The sequence below is a fragment of the Calypte anna genome, chromosome 4B (assembly GCF_003957555.1).
Source record: "Calypte anna isolate BGI_N300 chromosome 4B, bCalAnn1_v1.p, whole genome shotgun sequence".
Classification (NCBI taxonomy): domain Eukaryota; kingdom Metazoa; phylum Chordata; class Aves; order Apodiformes; family Trochilidae; genus Calypte; species Calypte anna.
In genome coordinates this window covers 10168753-10184400 of record NC_044249.1, presented here as the reverse complement: position 1 = coordinate 10184400, position 15648 = coordinate 10168753, and the positions used below count along the sequence as shown (strand labels likewise).

Below are 15648 nucleotides of genomic sequence, written 5' to 3'. Positions count from 1 at the left end.
CCTGTGCCATGTCTTGTTAAATTTTATTCTGTCTATTCTTGTTATTTCAAAAGTTATAATTTGCCTGAATACTTTTAGTTTTATGTGGTTTACTATGCCCTGTTTTTCTTTATTCTTTTGATACATGGGTATAACAAATATTCAAATAGCTCTAAATAACCTTATTTTTGGTATTGTATTAACAATTCTGAACTTGCATGTGAAGAAAATATTCAAACAATGCTCTCTTCAGCAAACTTTGTTCATGCTACCTCTTCTGGTCCTATAGCACAGAAATTAAACTGTATCATTCCAGTCGCTAACTGTTTCCATTTGGTGCTTGAGGATTTTTTTCTTTACATGGAAAACTAAGGGTATGCCTGGCAAATTACTAGCTGTCCCTCTGAGCTACCTTGAATCATGAAAATTCCCAAGACCATTTTTCTGTGGCCCTAGCCTAAGTGAAGCTTCAGTCAAAGTGTTATGTACTTTGTACTTCTTTTGATGTTTTGATTAAGTTTCTGGGAAGTTTTGGGTTCAGGCTTGGTGCAAGTAGAAACACTATGACCTAAAAAATGCTTCATACATTTCTCACCATCTTCAGCAAAGACAGAAATCTTCCAATTGAAAATAGATACTCTAGTTTACAGGCAGTAAATTATGTGAATGGTACAAATCAGCTATTGGATGTTACTTCACTTCTTAGCCTTTGAAAAGCTATTGCTGTGATAGTTATTACTAGATTCATGTCTTCTTGACTCTTTTTTATACTTTTTTCAAGTCCCTGATAGTTTGGGGTTTTTTTTTAAGTTTACTGGTATGGATCCAGTCCAGAAATAGTTGCAGCCATAAATGACATGTCGGTTTTTTCCTATTAGATTGAAAACGTGGCAGTTATTACTAGGTGTTCTTTTTTAATTCCAAATCTTGTCCTTATAGATCTCCTCCACAACCGCCCTCGAGCCAAGCAGATGAAGATGAAGTCACGTGGGGAAGTGATGAACTGCCGATAGAATCAATCAGCCAGGAATGTGTAGATAAAGGCAAGAAGTTTAACAAATAATAAGCTTATAAATATTAAATCAGAAGAATGTTTTGAGGGTGTAACCACAGATATAGTGGGAAATCTAACAGCTCAGAAACTCACTGCAAAGAATCTTTACAGCTTTGTGTAATAAATGTGTGAGAGTTAATAGGAACAAATAATAGCAACTTTAGCCCTGTACTTGTAGTAGAGTTGAAAGCAGTTGAGATGCTTTCCTCCATAATATCTAGCTGACAAAAGCTGTAATAATATAGATATTTGTCCACAATCAGAATGAACTATTATGTCCTCCCATCTACTCTGTGCTCAAAGCGGGCAATAATTTTTCTTCACTATTCAGTTTGGTGGTTTTGGCGTAATGTAGTATTTAATTTCTGAGTTAGCATTACAAATTTCAGTTCCTGAAACTCATATGCAGCAGCCTCTTGTCTGCATTCATTAAAAGAAAAAAGGATCATTTGAGTAACCTTTAGACTAAGTCCATAAATTGAAGACTTTCAATTGCAATACCAGAGAGACTCTTGGTTTATTAATTTTTTGTGCTTCAAAGAAACACTTAAGTCCTAGTAGAAAGCAAGCTTTATTGAAAAAAAATATAAAACACATCTTACAGTTACCACTTGTAAGTAAGTATAAATGCTAAAATTGAAGTCATAGGGTGTGATGTAGAGGGCAGAGGGTTCTGAATTCATCCCTGTATGCATTAAGCAGTTTTATAGATTATTGTGTGACGAACCCACTCTGAGACAAGCTTAAATGCATGTTAGATGTATTTCTTGGAAGTTCAGGACAATACTCTTCTGGTTTCTGGATATATCAAAGCTGATTTTGTATCATATTTGGTTTTGCCTGTAAAACTGAGAGGACATCTGCATAGTTTCTGGTGTATGGAGACATTCTAGAGATAACAGGTGTAAAGTGGTGTACAGCAACAAGGAAATCCAGCATTGTACTACAGTTTATGATTCCCTAGTTTTATTTGTTTATTTATATTTATAACTGTCAGTCTTCTTCTGCTGCTAGATTTTCCTTTAGTGACAAATGAAGAGATCTCTGTGTTCCCTACTGTGAATGTGCTCCCTGGAGGCAAGTACTCAGGAGCTAAATTGAAGTCAGTGATCAGAACACTGCATGGATTACTGGAACAGGGAGTCCCTTCTAAAGAGATAGAAGTGAGTATCTGTTTGTCCTGTGAAGTCCTTTTTTTTTTTAGAATAAAAGAGTGTGAAATAGAATGGCTGGTTCATCACTGCTTTAAATACCATACACAGCTCTTCAATTTTCATCCTCTAAAGGGATGAAAAGATTTCTTTAACTTAAGACTTCTTTCCCTTCACACACACACACACACAGAGGAATTCAATTCAAAACTTTGCTTACATCATTCTTACATCTGGTAAGTTGCTAAGTGAATATGAGGTTAATAGGCACAGGGAAGGTAGATAAAGGCTGCAAAATCTGGCTGCAGAATGAGGAAACATCCTTTCCCAAGTCTTAAGTCAACTGTGTTATATGATCTCTTTTTTGAGATAATGAGGTAAAGTATTTTCTGGGTAATAGGTTTTTGTTTGTTTGTTTAATTTTCTTAGCTTTTTTGAAATTATATCCTTCCTCTGACTGAATTATTATGCATATCTGCATTAGATTTTTTTAAATGATTCTGTCTGTTAAAGACTTGGTCTTAACTGCTTTTAACACTTGTTACCATTCATCACTCTCTAATGCATGTGTAATTGCTCTTTACAGAACCTTCAGGAGTTAAAACCTTTGGATCAGTGTTTGGTTGGTCAAGCAAAGGAGAACAGGAAAAAGAACAGATATAAAAACATACTTCCTTGTAAGTCATAACGAATCTGAAGTTCACTGCTGACATTTTGTCACCCACCCACCTGTATGGTCAGATATACTGGATCAGAAGTGGGATGATTTGATTCCCAGTCCCGTTTCTGCTACTGAGTAGGAAAAGCTACCATTTGTTTTCTATACCTTTAAAGCCAGCATTTATAAAGCAGCTAGGGTCAGAGAACAGTAGACTACTATAGAAGGTAGGACTGGATGTTCACAGATTCTTCAGTTGTTTCAGCACATCCTGAGTCTTAAGTGGGATATACCTATGGAGCCAGACAAGATTTTTTCATTTTTAACCTCATAAAATTGGAAAAGCAGGCATGGATACAACAAAATTCTTGTTGTTTGGTGGGGCATGTGTGGAGGAGAAATGAGAACTCACAAAAGTTAGTTCTTATTCAGGAAAATTCAGCCTCAGTTTCAAAGGAGTTACAATTCAAATCATATATCCTTCCTGCCTGCTGATTTAGATTTCTCCCCTAGCCATGTTTTTGATGGTTTGGGTTGAGTTTTTTTAAGTCAAAGAGAAGTACTCATTATTATCTTAAAGCAAGTATTGTAGTGATTTATTTTTTTAAAAAGTAAGGTCTGGAAGCATCTCCACAGATGAAACATTGAGATATTTTTGTTGTATGGGCATTGCAGATGATACCACTAGAGTACCTCTTGGAACTGAAGGTGGATACATCAATGCCAGTTTCATTCGCATGCCGGTGGGGAACGAAGAATTTGTTTATATTGCATGCCAAGGTCCTCTCCCTACAACTGTAGCAGATTTCTGGCAAATGGTTTGGGAGCAAAACTGTACTGTGATTGCCATGATGACTCAGGAGATCGAAGGAGAAAAGATAAAATGTCAGCGTTACTGGCCAGACACACTGAATAAAACCACCATGATAAATGACAGACTGCGGCTTGCTCTTGTAAGACTCCAGCAGCTGAAGGGCTTTATCATTAGAGTGCTAGAGCTAGAAGAGATTCAGGTAAGTGAATCTTATTCTGCATGCTGATTACTTTTTTTGTGAGGTTTTTTTTTTTTTTTTCTTTTTGCATTTTCATCCTCCTCCTTCTGGCTTGCCTTACTTAAATCACAGTGTCTACATGAAGAAGTAACCTGGGGCTTCTCTTTGCCCAGTGGTCTGTACTGCTCCTCCTTGTTTTAACTTGTGCTGTTCTGTGACCTTTAGGAGAAGGCAGTTGAGCCAGGAGATTATTTCATCTAAGTTTTGGCTCCCTAGTTGCCTTTGGCCACAGAAACATAAACAGGCATATGAAATTCACTAACAATTCAATCTGTCTGGATTGATCACCTGTGTGATCAGCTCAGTTTGCACAGTGAACCTTATCCTATTCAATTACTCACTAGTTGTTTTCAATTTCGTTCATTATTCCTCTTGAATTAGGGAACACCTTCATTGGTCAAATCTCTCTATCCTGAGTCTGTTTCCTTTGGGAAACTCTTGTAGTTTTATTCTTGCCATGTGTTACATTTTGTTGTTATTTGTTTTAAACCTCAGACAGGTGAAGTGCGGCACATTTCCCATCTCAACTTCATCACCTGGCCTGACCATGACACTCCTTCTCAACCCAATGACCTGCTTACTTTTATCTCCTACATGCGACGTGTCCACAAATCAGGACCTATCGTAACTCACTGCAGCGCAGGCATCGGACGATCAGGGACCCTCATTTGTATAGATGTTGTTCTAGGGTTAATCAGCAGAGACCTTGATGTGAGTACCCTAGAGGATGGACTAATCTTTTCTTTGTTGATGATAAGGGGTGGGGGCAAGAGCTCTAAAATCAGCTGTTTCTTGGATTAGCTCAGAAAATCCAGCGCTGCAAGGTGCCGCTTTAGATATTCTGCTGTATGATGGAAGAACATCTCCAACCGTAGCAGACTTGGGAACAGCAGCGTGGTGCCATCATGACTCGGACATTGAAGGACAAGTTAAAATGCTTGTCTTACCCTGGCTGAATATTCTGAATGAAACTGTCACTTTAGGTGGTGTTAGGCTCAGAGTTGTGGCACTGTATTGGTAAGAGTTCCATGAGCTGTTGGAGGGCAGCTGGAAGCCAACTGGGTTATTTTTTAGGCTACTGAATCAGAAACTCAATGTACAAGCATCTCAGCTGCATATGAGGTTGACTTTTCCAGCACATCCTGAGATATACTTTCTAGGGTGGTCCATGGGAGTGTGCTGGCTTCTTTACATCTGTGCCCTTCTGTGGCCTGATGTGGCAAATCTTTTTTTTGAGTCTGTAAAAGATGAGCTATGTCATGCTTAGCTCAGTGGGGTTTCCAAGCACCCACTAAATGTCTAGAACTTTATAGACCTGGAAAACTGAAAAGGTTTTTGGTAGGTTGGAGCAGGAGGCTCTATTTTCTGCACATCCAGCTCCCAGTCAGAGTAAGCAGGAGAGCTTGTACACATAGAAGGCAAACAAGAGGAGGGCGTCTGATACAGAAGGGCCATACCCCTGTTGCTCAGAGGCAACACATGCTGGTCATCTACCTGACAAGTATAGGCCACAGCAAGTTGTTATTTGTTACATTACTGAATGTTTATTGTACATAGTTGGATTCTTTGGGTTTGATGCTGGGCATGTGTCCTATATATGTATGTATATGTTTTTGGAACATTTAACTTGCTATTTGTTTTGACAGTTTGACATACCGGACCTGGTGCGCACCATGCGTCTACAGAGACACGGGATGGTTCAGACAGAGGTGAGTCTGGCTCCCCCAGGCATATGCTAAAGGAAAGACTGCAATTCTAGCTCCAACGTGCCAGGAAACTTTGTGGTGCACACAATCCCATAGAATCATTAAGATTGGAGAAGACCTCTAAGATTGTCAAGTCTAACCATCAACCCAAAACCACCACGCCAAGATCCAGGATCTTGAAACTCGCTTGCTGTCATCATTTCTGCTTATGTGAAGTACTTACACTTGAGAGGGTTTTGGTGTGAAAGGAGGATGAATGCCCCATGGAAAAATACATCTTCAGTGTCAGGAGAGTGCATATAATTGCTAAGGCTGCATATTTCTTCACTGTGGGTTTCTTGTTTTGTGGTTGTTTTGTTTTGGTTTTTAATTTAATTGTAGAAATAGTATTACTTAGGATTACTTAGGATTACTTAGGAGGTGCAAGCATTCATATGTTCTATGATTTCCTTTCCCTTGCAGGATCAGTACATTTTCTGCTATCAAGTTGTTCTTTATGTCCTGAATCATCTCCAACATGAAGAACAACAGAGGGACAAATGAAATAAAGAAGCAGAAGTGCTTTTAAAATACGGGAGCAAGGAGGTCTAGAGGCTCTCATGTATTTTCTTTGTTCTGCCAATAGTTTTCCAGGCCCTTTCTTTGGTTGCTGTCACATGTCTTTTCCATAATGTCTCTTCATCATTCAAAAAAAGGCATATAGTTATAAGGAAAAGGATAGCTTATGCAATACCACTAATGTCTTCAGCCCTGTGGACACATATGTGAGATTTTTGTATAGCAGTAAATATGTAATGAAGCTGCATTTTTGTAGCTTCCTTAGTATGTGATAGAATACTGAAATAAAAATATTTTAATTTTTAAAAAGGTAAAGAAGAAGTAAAAAAAGTAATCTAATAATACTTCCTGCAGTCTTGCAATTGTTTTGGGTTATTTGTTTTAATTTTTTAATTTTGTTTTTTTAATGGGGAATGGGAGAGATGAAGCAGTAATTTTATCCTGGCAAACTTTATTACAAACACATTTTACTAGTCTCTCTTCAAAGGTTGGCACATAATTTTTGCCCTTTTAGTGCAATTACAGCTGTTTTATAGAGGGTATCTTAAAATCAGCATTTAAGCTTTGAGATGCCCCTTAGAATAGGGATGGTAGTGAAGGTTTACTGTAAGTATCATCATTGATAATGTTTAATTCATAGAGTTTTGTGTATATATTTATTTAGTTTTACCAAAAAAAGGCGGATTCTTAGGTGTCTAACCTTTTAATGGATTAGGCGTCTCCTCTCTGTAAATAAAAAAATGTACTTATAGTAAACTGATCAGTGGGTCTGGATCTATTTGTGTTGTTGTGTCTGATTTTTCTTGGCTGCACATGGGAAATGTGCAACAAAAGGGCTGTCCATGTTTTAAATTTTCAGTGTCCTGTTCTCCAGTGTGTATTTGAAAAAACCTACAGAAATGTGGGTTCCTTTCTGGAGAGTTTCCACATTGGTGAAAGGAAGAGGGTATTTTCCCTCCCTCCTTGTTTTCCAGCATACTGGGGCATTGAGACCTGTATCATGGGTTTTTGGCTGTTCTGAAAGTAAATCTTCATCCTATGCTATATAGGAACCTTACATGGAGTTATTTTAGGCTTTGAGCAGTGTTGCTGTCCCAGAAGTTCTTACCAGAACTGCAGCTTGTAATGTGCTGTCAGGAAGGATATGAGAGTACTAATTTGACATCAATTCTGCATTGCAGTGGTGGAAATAAGTTCAGAGACCTGTGATTATCCAAAATTTTCACTCTTCAAAATAGTAACCCACAATGTTCTGGTGCCCCAAAACTGGAACAGTGGTCATCTGGCTTATTTAATGGTATTCTAGGTAGCAATAGCATGACTTAAAACAAGAAAACAGTCTTATTTTCTTGCCACAATACTACGATTTTTATTCCCATCAGCAATACCAGCAAAGTTTAAAAATTTTCAGAACAGTGTAAGTGTAGCTCAAGAAAAGAAAATTAATTCTGTGTAGACAGCAGCAGAAGCAAATTGACAGTACACCAGTATGAAGGAGCTTTCACTTATAAAAGTGAAAACTGAAGATTTGCAGAACTACAGTCATCAGCAGGTAAAAAGAAAACACAGCCAGTAGATACACTGCTGCTTCTTTTTAAACATAAATAGTCAGTTCAGAGGATTTGAGTATATCTCATTTTTAGAAACAAACAAACAAAAAATTGGTTATGGTAACTAGACAGTATGGTTAAGCAGTTGAATTTTTTCTTTAGATGTTTCCAGATACATGCCAAACAATGTAACCACAGGAACTGTTTTTTACATATTATGCTATATGAATCCCACTTTGGTATTGTGCAAACAATTTGCATCAAATTACACCTTATGGGACTCACAGATCAATTTGGATTCCAGGATTTGCTGCTTGTCCTCACAAACAGGAGATCTGTGGTATGGTATGTTACATCCAGTTTCCTTTTAATGATGGGCACATAGAAAAGCAGAGGATAATAAACTTAACCTCCCTAGAAAAGGGAACACACACTACCCCTCAGTAGTCTTGGAGCTGAGTACCTAAGGGAATAAATAGACTTGTTTACCATGCTCATGTTCTGGTATTGAATTGGGCCCCAACCACCTAAGTCCAGCTGGGAAACTCAGCTATTAACATTTTAACTCTTTTGAAGACATTGTGGATCTTCTGGAGCAAAGCATCCTTGTCTGAACAAAAAGTGATAAATGTGGGCATTCTACATCTGCCTTCAGTGTGTTTGATCCAGTTCTTTCCATCTGAAATCACCCTTCCAGAATAAGCAGTACATAGCTGAAAATGAGATAATGGAATAATATGGATTTCCTACACCAAAGTTTTCTTGGCCCAATTCCTCATTACCTTGACTTAATGATAAAACAGATCAGCCCCCATGAGAAGCATTCAGGTGTTTCTAAGAACCTGTGCATATATGGTGAAGGGTATCTTTGGCCTCTTTTAAGAAGTGGTCTGAATTCCTTCTGGTTTTTTTATCTCAACCTTGAGGGACTGGATGTCTAATAAAGCTAGAGTGCTCTCTAGTCTAAGGCTTCTTGAGGACATTGGGAGGAGTGTGTCTGCTCTCCAGTAAGGACGTGGAATTTGCCATCTGTGACACTTGGCTTGGTCAGTTCAGTTGAAATAGACACCATAGCTCAAACATTATTACAAGAAAATAGAGGTGTCTGTGAACTGTGATTGCTTAAGCTTGATTTCTATAGGATACCTGGATAGAAATAGGCACCAATAGTCACCTTTTTCTCCTCAGGATTAGGCTACCTAAATTCTTTATGTGCCTTACTGAAGAAATGAGAAGAATGACTGAGAAGCTAGGTCCTTGACTAGAAAAAATCCTGTGTGCTTTCTTAATATGCTAACCATATAATTTTCAGAAGGGAAAGAAATTGAGTGGCTTCTCTTTTTTTCTCTTTTCTCTTTTCTGGTTGTTTTGGGTTTTTTTAGAACTGTGCTGTCTTTTTGAATAAAAGCAACCAGGACTTGCTCCAGCTGAAAGGGATTTTCCATTCTATCACAATCCAGTTTTCAGTAGGAAGTTTACCAGACTAATAGATATGTAATCAATTGCAGTTCTAATTAAAGAACTGTCCTTGTGTGTTAACCCAAAAGAGGAAGGATGCTTTTTTTTTCTTCCAACCAAAATTAACTGCTGCCTGTACTCTTTGCTGCATAAGCAGCTCTGTGACATTAGTACTGTGCTTTTTTTTTTTCTTGATGGTCTTTGCCAATGCATGACAAGGACAACAGCCTGGAGAGGAGGAATTCCAGTTGCTTCTTTGAGAATTCTGAGGGCTCATTACTGTTGCTCCTTGGATGCTTTTAAGCAGCCTCTTCCTTTACAACTTGAATCCTTCTAAAATGAGCTGTCTGGGGAAAATAAGTACTTAAGAACATTTTAAAAATCTGCTGGGTGTAGGAAATGCTTATCATATGGCCAGTGTTTTGCAGGAGAGTCCTAAAAGGTGTTAGGAAAAGATTTTACAATCTCCTTTGAGTAAATGGAAGCTTATAACTGGAGCGTGTATTTCTGTTAAAGCATTTATATGTCATCCTCTGATGGTACGTGCCCAAAGAGAGGTGATTTTCAGGTGATTCTGGAGGTAGAAGAAGTCTGTCTGTATGATGAGGTGGAACTTTGGATGACAGTGAAAGATGACACAGGAGAAATCCTGGGAGCTGGACAACTTTTTCTGTGAGGTGAACTACAACATAGTAAAGGTTTTCTGCATTTGTGGCAGAAGACAGGGTAATGCTCACCCCTACACCTCTTAAACAAAGGCATGAGGTACTAGTTGGGCCAGGATAGGTAGTGCGTATCATTAACAATGTAGAAGACAATTTTAATCTAAGCTTTGAGGGGTCAGAAGTGCCTGACTTTCAGATGGTAAAAAGTGCTTCTGACTTCCTCCATGTCAAAAAAAAAAAAACAAAACAAAAAACACAAAACAAAACAACCAACCATCTCCACTTCCACTGAGAAACCAAAACAGCCTGGAACCTTGTATATGCCTGAAAGTTCCTGGTTTATATCTTCTCAGTATTCCTCACATAAGTGAACCCACTTTTAATGGGTGGTGTCTTTTCTGCAGTACCTATGAGTACAGAAACCTGTGAGGTGGGGGTCAAAGTTTGTTAATGGAGCAGAAGGCACTTTGCTGACATTCAAGAATGTGAACCATCATCAGGATGCAAGTTTGAATTTATGGCATCTACTGATAGTTGAGTCAGAACAGCTACAAACATCAAGCATTTTGTGCCTGCTGGCACAGCTGAAGTGAGTGTTCTGCCCTGTGCTGCCTTCCTAGGGCAGGTTCTCCTTCGTAGCTGAACTGAAGGGTAAATTTAGGGAAATGTTACTCCATTTAAGCAGCTTTGACAGGACAGTAGAATAAGGGCTCTGAAGATTAAAGACACAGTAAATTCTGTGGGATTTCTGTGGCGTATCATTTCATCTGTCACATGGGTGTGTCTATTGTAATCCAGATGTTCCTGTCACAAAAAGTGTGAAGAAACTGTATGTACCTGCTGCTTGAAGGGGAGAAAAAATGCACTAGAGAAAAAAAAAGCATAGCAGTGAAACACATAAATGCTTGATGCGTAGCTGTGTACAATACACCTCCATTGCTAAATTTAGACTGTCTCTGTCTTGAAGTTGAAACAGCAAATCAACGCATTCCACCCTGTCATGTTTCAAAATCAAACTTGATACAAGGCAAAAGAAAGCAAAGAAACACAGAATTGACAAGAAAGAGGTCTGAATTAGTCTGAGGGCAAGTAAAAAATGCTGCCAAATATAAGGGTTTGTAGAAAAGAAATGCACTTTTTATATATAGATGATGCCCCAGAAGCATGTTTGGAACTTCTTTAAGCAGAAGCTCAAAGAGGGCTTGGCACCTGGTCATGAACAGCAGCATGGCAGGAAGGTGGCAGAATCACAGATTATTTGAGGGGTATTTTTCCTTTTTCCAGGAGCAGAAGCAGTGTCCATGGCACAGTCTGGTGGCATTGCTATTTACCACGGTGAGGGAGTGACTCACCTTAGAAATCTGAGTTACAGGGGTAAGGAATAATGCTCCTTTGTTTTGCTATTTTAAAAGGGGGTTGCAGGAAGGCAGGAAGAACCCTGCAGTCCCTGTTGCCCCAACACTACAATAACATGAAAGGGCGATGCCAAGGCAGTTTTTTGTTCCCTCCCCTCAGATACACCTCTTCTCCCAGGAATGACAGCATGTTGTTTCCTCCCCTTTATTTCTTAGCTAGGCAACATTTTCTGAGCTGTAACTTTTCATCAGTCTTAATAGTGTAGTAAATGAGGATGATACACTGGGAAGCACGGTTGTTTCTGGTCTCTGTGCTGTCAAAGACGAGAAACCAAAGTGACAAAGACACTGCTGAAAAAGAGATGGTTGAGAGAGACAACTAGATGTGTGGAAAGAGCAGCTCTTCTGTGGTAAGACCCACAGCATCTCCTCTGTGCGTTTACAAAGCCATGCCCTTAAGCAGGTACCATCAGCTCCAGAGAGTTGGAAGCTGATTAGGAGTTCTGGTAAAGTCCAGAGCTCCTTGGGTTGGTCGAAATCGGCAGTGCCTAAAGGTTCAGCCGGCAAATGAGCTTCCTATGAGGTGATCACCTTGGCAGGTGGTTGGTTATGTGAAATGCTGTGTGGCATCCACTTCGCCTTTTTTTTTGTTTGTTTGTTTGTTTGTTTGTGTTTGTGTGTGCGTCTCATCAGCCTCAATGTCAAAATAGAAACATGGATTCACGACCTCAAGGAAAAAGTAAGGTTGTTCGTTCTAGCAGGCTTGGGCTGCTGTAACGTTCCTGGGAATTGTGCTCTTTCGGTAGCGCCGCAGGGCAGTTTTTGAAATGTGTCTCCTCAAGTCCTGAGCAGAGGCAGGAGTCAAGGCTTTTATTTCGGCACGGCGATTGGGATTTAATCTCCAGTCTTCCATTGCATTTTGTGTCGTTCTCCAAACCCACCCTTCATCCAGATGTCAACAAAACGCAGCGCGGGGAGAGGGAGAAGAGAGGAGAGGACCCCAAGTCCGAAGCGGTGAGGAGTGCGAGGAGTGCCGGGTGACACCGCCTGGGGCATTCGGGTCCTTCCGGCACCTTGCGGCGCTTCCCGCCCTGCACCGGCGGCTGCTGCGGGACTCTCCGCAGGTCTGAAGGCGATTCGGAGGTCCCCGCAGTGGGTCTGTAGGCGGTTCGGAGGTACCGCAGTGTCTGGGGGCAGAGCGCCAGCGGGGTCAGATCCCGCCCGGCAGCGGTGCGGCGGAGCTGAGGTGAGACGTGCTGAAGGGGCGGTCTCCGGTACCGTCGCTCCTGGGGGAAGAAGGAGCGGCTGTTGCCGGCGAACCGGGGGCAGCTCCCACCGACAAGCCGCAGCCGCTGCTCTCCGCCGCCGTTTGCGCAGGGGGTGGTGGCGGAAGGGCTGGGCAGGGCGGGCGGCGCCCCGGTGGCGGTCGGGGCGGTTTCCAACCGCTTGTGCGGGCGCTTGCGGTCTCCTGAGCAGCGTTGCGGGGAGCGGCAGCGCGGCCCCGAGCTGCTCAGAGTTGCTGTCCTGGTGCGGGGAGCGAGGCTGGGCAGGGAAGTGCTGTGTCCGTTCCGACCAAAACGGTGATAACGTGAAACAAGCCGACGGGCAGGAAGGTCTTGTAGCCAAGCTCCCCGAGAGCTTTCGGTGACTACGCGCCCTTTTCGGTCCCTCCTCCCTCCGTGGTGTAAGGGAGATGTTATTAGCTTGGGATCTGCTCGGGCAAGGAGCTTACCCTGGATATTTTTACTCAGGTGAGTAAGAGCACTGTTTTCACTAGGGCACGGGTGTTAGTTGTGTTAGTTGGTCTGATAGTTGTGCTGAAGCACTCGATGACTTGGGAGAAAATGGTGAAGCATGTGTGGTAAAAGCCAAACAGGAGAAGCAAAGTCAAAATTATCTTAACTATCTTTTTTTTTTTTTAATTGTGATAATCCAAAGTCTTCTTGACAGTGAAATGTTCCTTCATATTTATTTCATTTCAGTTACATGAAATTTTGTTCTTAATATCATCATAACTATAGTAGTAATAACAGTGTTGAGAATAAACTCTTGAGATGAGCACCTAAGTTTTAACTATCCAGGCAGCTTCTGTGTTCCATCAGAGCAGCTTTTTGCCTGTGACTTGATAGAGAAAAAGGAAGAAGAGGAACACACATATGTCCAGCTAAGAGATACAGAAATTATTTTTCCTCAATACAGCACTGTAAGAAACTTGTAAAAAACCAACAGAACCAAAACAGTTTGGGGCTCAAAGGTGCCTATTTTAATCTCTGTTGTATGCTGTGGCTGTCTATAACAGTAGTTTTCTTAAAATTAAGAACTGTAATTATTAAAGAGTTTAGCTTTTTTACTTATAACTAGTCTTGCATTTCCTTTTGGAATAAATGTGAATTAAAAGTGAAAAATAGCAGTAATAGGAAAGCTGCAGATGGCCAGTCTCCTGGTAAAGCCAGTGAAACAAATGACTCCTCCTCCCCTCTTGCAATTTCTGGGTCATAGGGTCACAGCTTTCCAGACTCAGCTTTAAGAGGTTTTTTCTGTTTATGAATATAAGTTGCAGTGTTCAAGTCTATTTTAGATATAAGATAGGTACATGTGCATCTTACCTGACTTTTAATTATTAGTAAATTTTAAGCCAAGGGTAATATCTGTTTATTATACTTGATTTTAGACAGTTTGGAAAATACAAAATAACATTAAGTTTGGATGCACATTCTGGTAGTCTCATAAGAGATTACTTATTGGTGTCAAATTTAACCCAATATTCAATGAAGTCTACCTGTATCCACAAGCTTTTCAATGCATCTGTAAATTTCACAGCCTGCAGAACTGCTCTGCCTCTCCTAAAAGCCTGAGCTCCTGCAGTCAGTTTAAGAACATTTCTATCACCTCTTAGTACGTAAAATTACCTTCACAGCTGAATCTCTGAGTCTGTATTTCTTACCTGTTAAAGACACACAAGGTCTGTTTGATCTGTCTCCCTATTGGATTGAATTTAGACAGACTTCTCTTAAAGGCAGTACTGAAGTGGTTTTTGAGAAAAAGGGTCGGGTTAATCCTAATGATCAGGACAGTCATGAAGCAGTCATATGTTGGTTAGGTTGTGAAGAGTCTTGAAACTTCAGAATATCTTTGTTTTTAGGTTTGCGGGGTTTTTTTCCCAGGACTTTGGGGGCAGTCTTTGGAAAAGAAACTGCTTGGTCTTGAGTTTCTGTTGGCTGCTTTGCTGAGATATGCAGCTCTGGTTTTGGCACTTGAGAATCAGCCTTCACTCTGCCCCCAGCCCCAAGGAGCAGGAGGTGTTGTTGGCTCACCTGGGTCGAGATGTGGGCAGTGTCTTTGCCAGACAGCTCTCCGCTCCATTAGCTGTAGCTGACACGTTGATTCATCTGTACCCAAATCTGTAAAACAGAGCTTGGCTCACTGGTGTACAGTGCAAGCAGACCTTGCACTGGTCTCTCCCTGTGCAGTGTGGCCACAGAAGCAGGGTAATTTTGTTTCATCCACCAGGTGCCATCAGGGGCTTGTTTGTAATATTTTTGCATATGCGCTGGTATGTTGTGCTAATCTTTCCTCCTCATTTAAGAGTTATCGTTAGAATTGTTACTTCTAAGACTTTAATAAAGCAAATAGTAAAAATGTGATCTTTTCTCATACAGTAAACCCAGTCTGTCTCCTTTTGTTTTGTCTCATTTTTGCACAACTGTTAGTGGCAACGTTTTTGGAGGACAAGCTTACACAAGTGTGCACAGGCATTAATTTATATTTTCAGTCTGAAATGCTTGAAGAATGAAACAAACAAACAAAAACACTAAAATAAACCATCAAACAAACAAAAACACTAAAGAAAAAATCATTATGAAAATGGGTAGCATCTTTCCTATCTATAGAGTGATTTCCACCAGTCATTTGCAAGATGGAGTGATTCCTGGCTGTCTCAGAAGGAAAGCCTTGTTGTAGAGTCCCCAAAACATCAGGAAGGTGAAATTGCTTTAAGGACAGGGATAGGTATCCTCACTAAATTAGCCAGCTAGGCTAATTGACATTAGAGCTTGTTATAAGCACAGCTTACTTGCAGCACATAAAAGCAAAAGCATCTGTAATTCATTGAAGTATGTCAGGTTAATAATGCCCATGCAACCTCAAATCCATGCTGCACAGTATGGTTGAAAACCTGGCCTTGTCAAAGGCCTTTGCAGAATGTTGTAGGTTGTTTAGTGGAATCTACAGTTCACTGCTTGGACACTCAGGTGCTTTAGAACCATGTTAAGAATCAGCTGGCAGTGGAGCAGACTTCTCTTCCACCCTGTTTAGTCAAATGTGTGTCTGATACTCCATCTGCCTATGCTACTACAACATGAGGTACATGCATGGGCTGAGGAAACTCCTCTGAAGATTTTAAGTCCAGAAATGTAGAATTAAATAAACTAAAGTTGAAAAAAGTTGGAATTACTTCTTCCAC

The 15648-nt window shown here is 40.4% G+C and overlaps 1 protein-coding gene across 1 annotated transcript in view; it reads left to right on the top strand.

Annotated features, from left to right (window-relative positions):
* PTPN13 (protein tyrosine phosphatase non-receptor type 13) overlaps positions 1-6497 on the top strand; it is a 133191-nt gene extending 126694 nt beyond the window's left edge. Inside the window, exons 43-49 of the mRNA XM_030450537.1 lie at positions 919-1022; positions 2048-2196; positions 2771-2861; positions 3518-3855; positions 4390-4605; positions 5541-5603; positions 6063-6497. Of these exons, the coding sequence (XP_030306397.1) occupies positions 919-1022; positions 2048-2196; positions 2771-2861; positions 3518-3855; positions 4390-4605; positions 5541-5603; positions 6063-6143 (1042 nt within the window). The 3' untranslated portion in view covers positions 6144-6497. The remainder of the gene's footprint in view (positions 1-918; positions 1023-2047; positions 2197-2770; positions 2862-3517; positions 3856-4389; positions 4606-5540; positions 5604-6062) is intronic.
* Positions 6498-15648: the final 9151 nt, after the last annotated feature.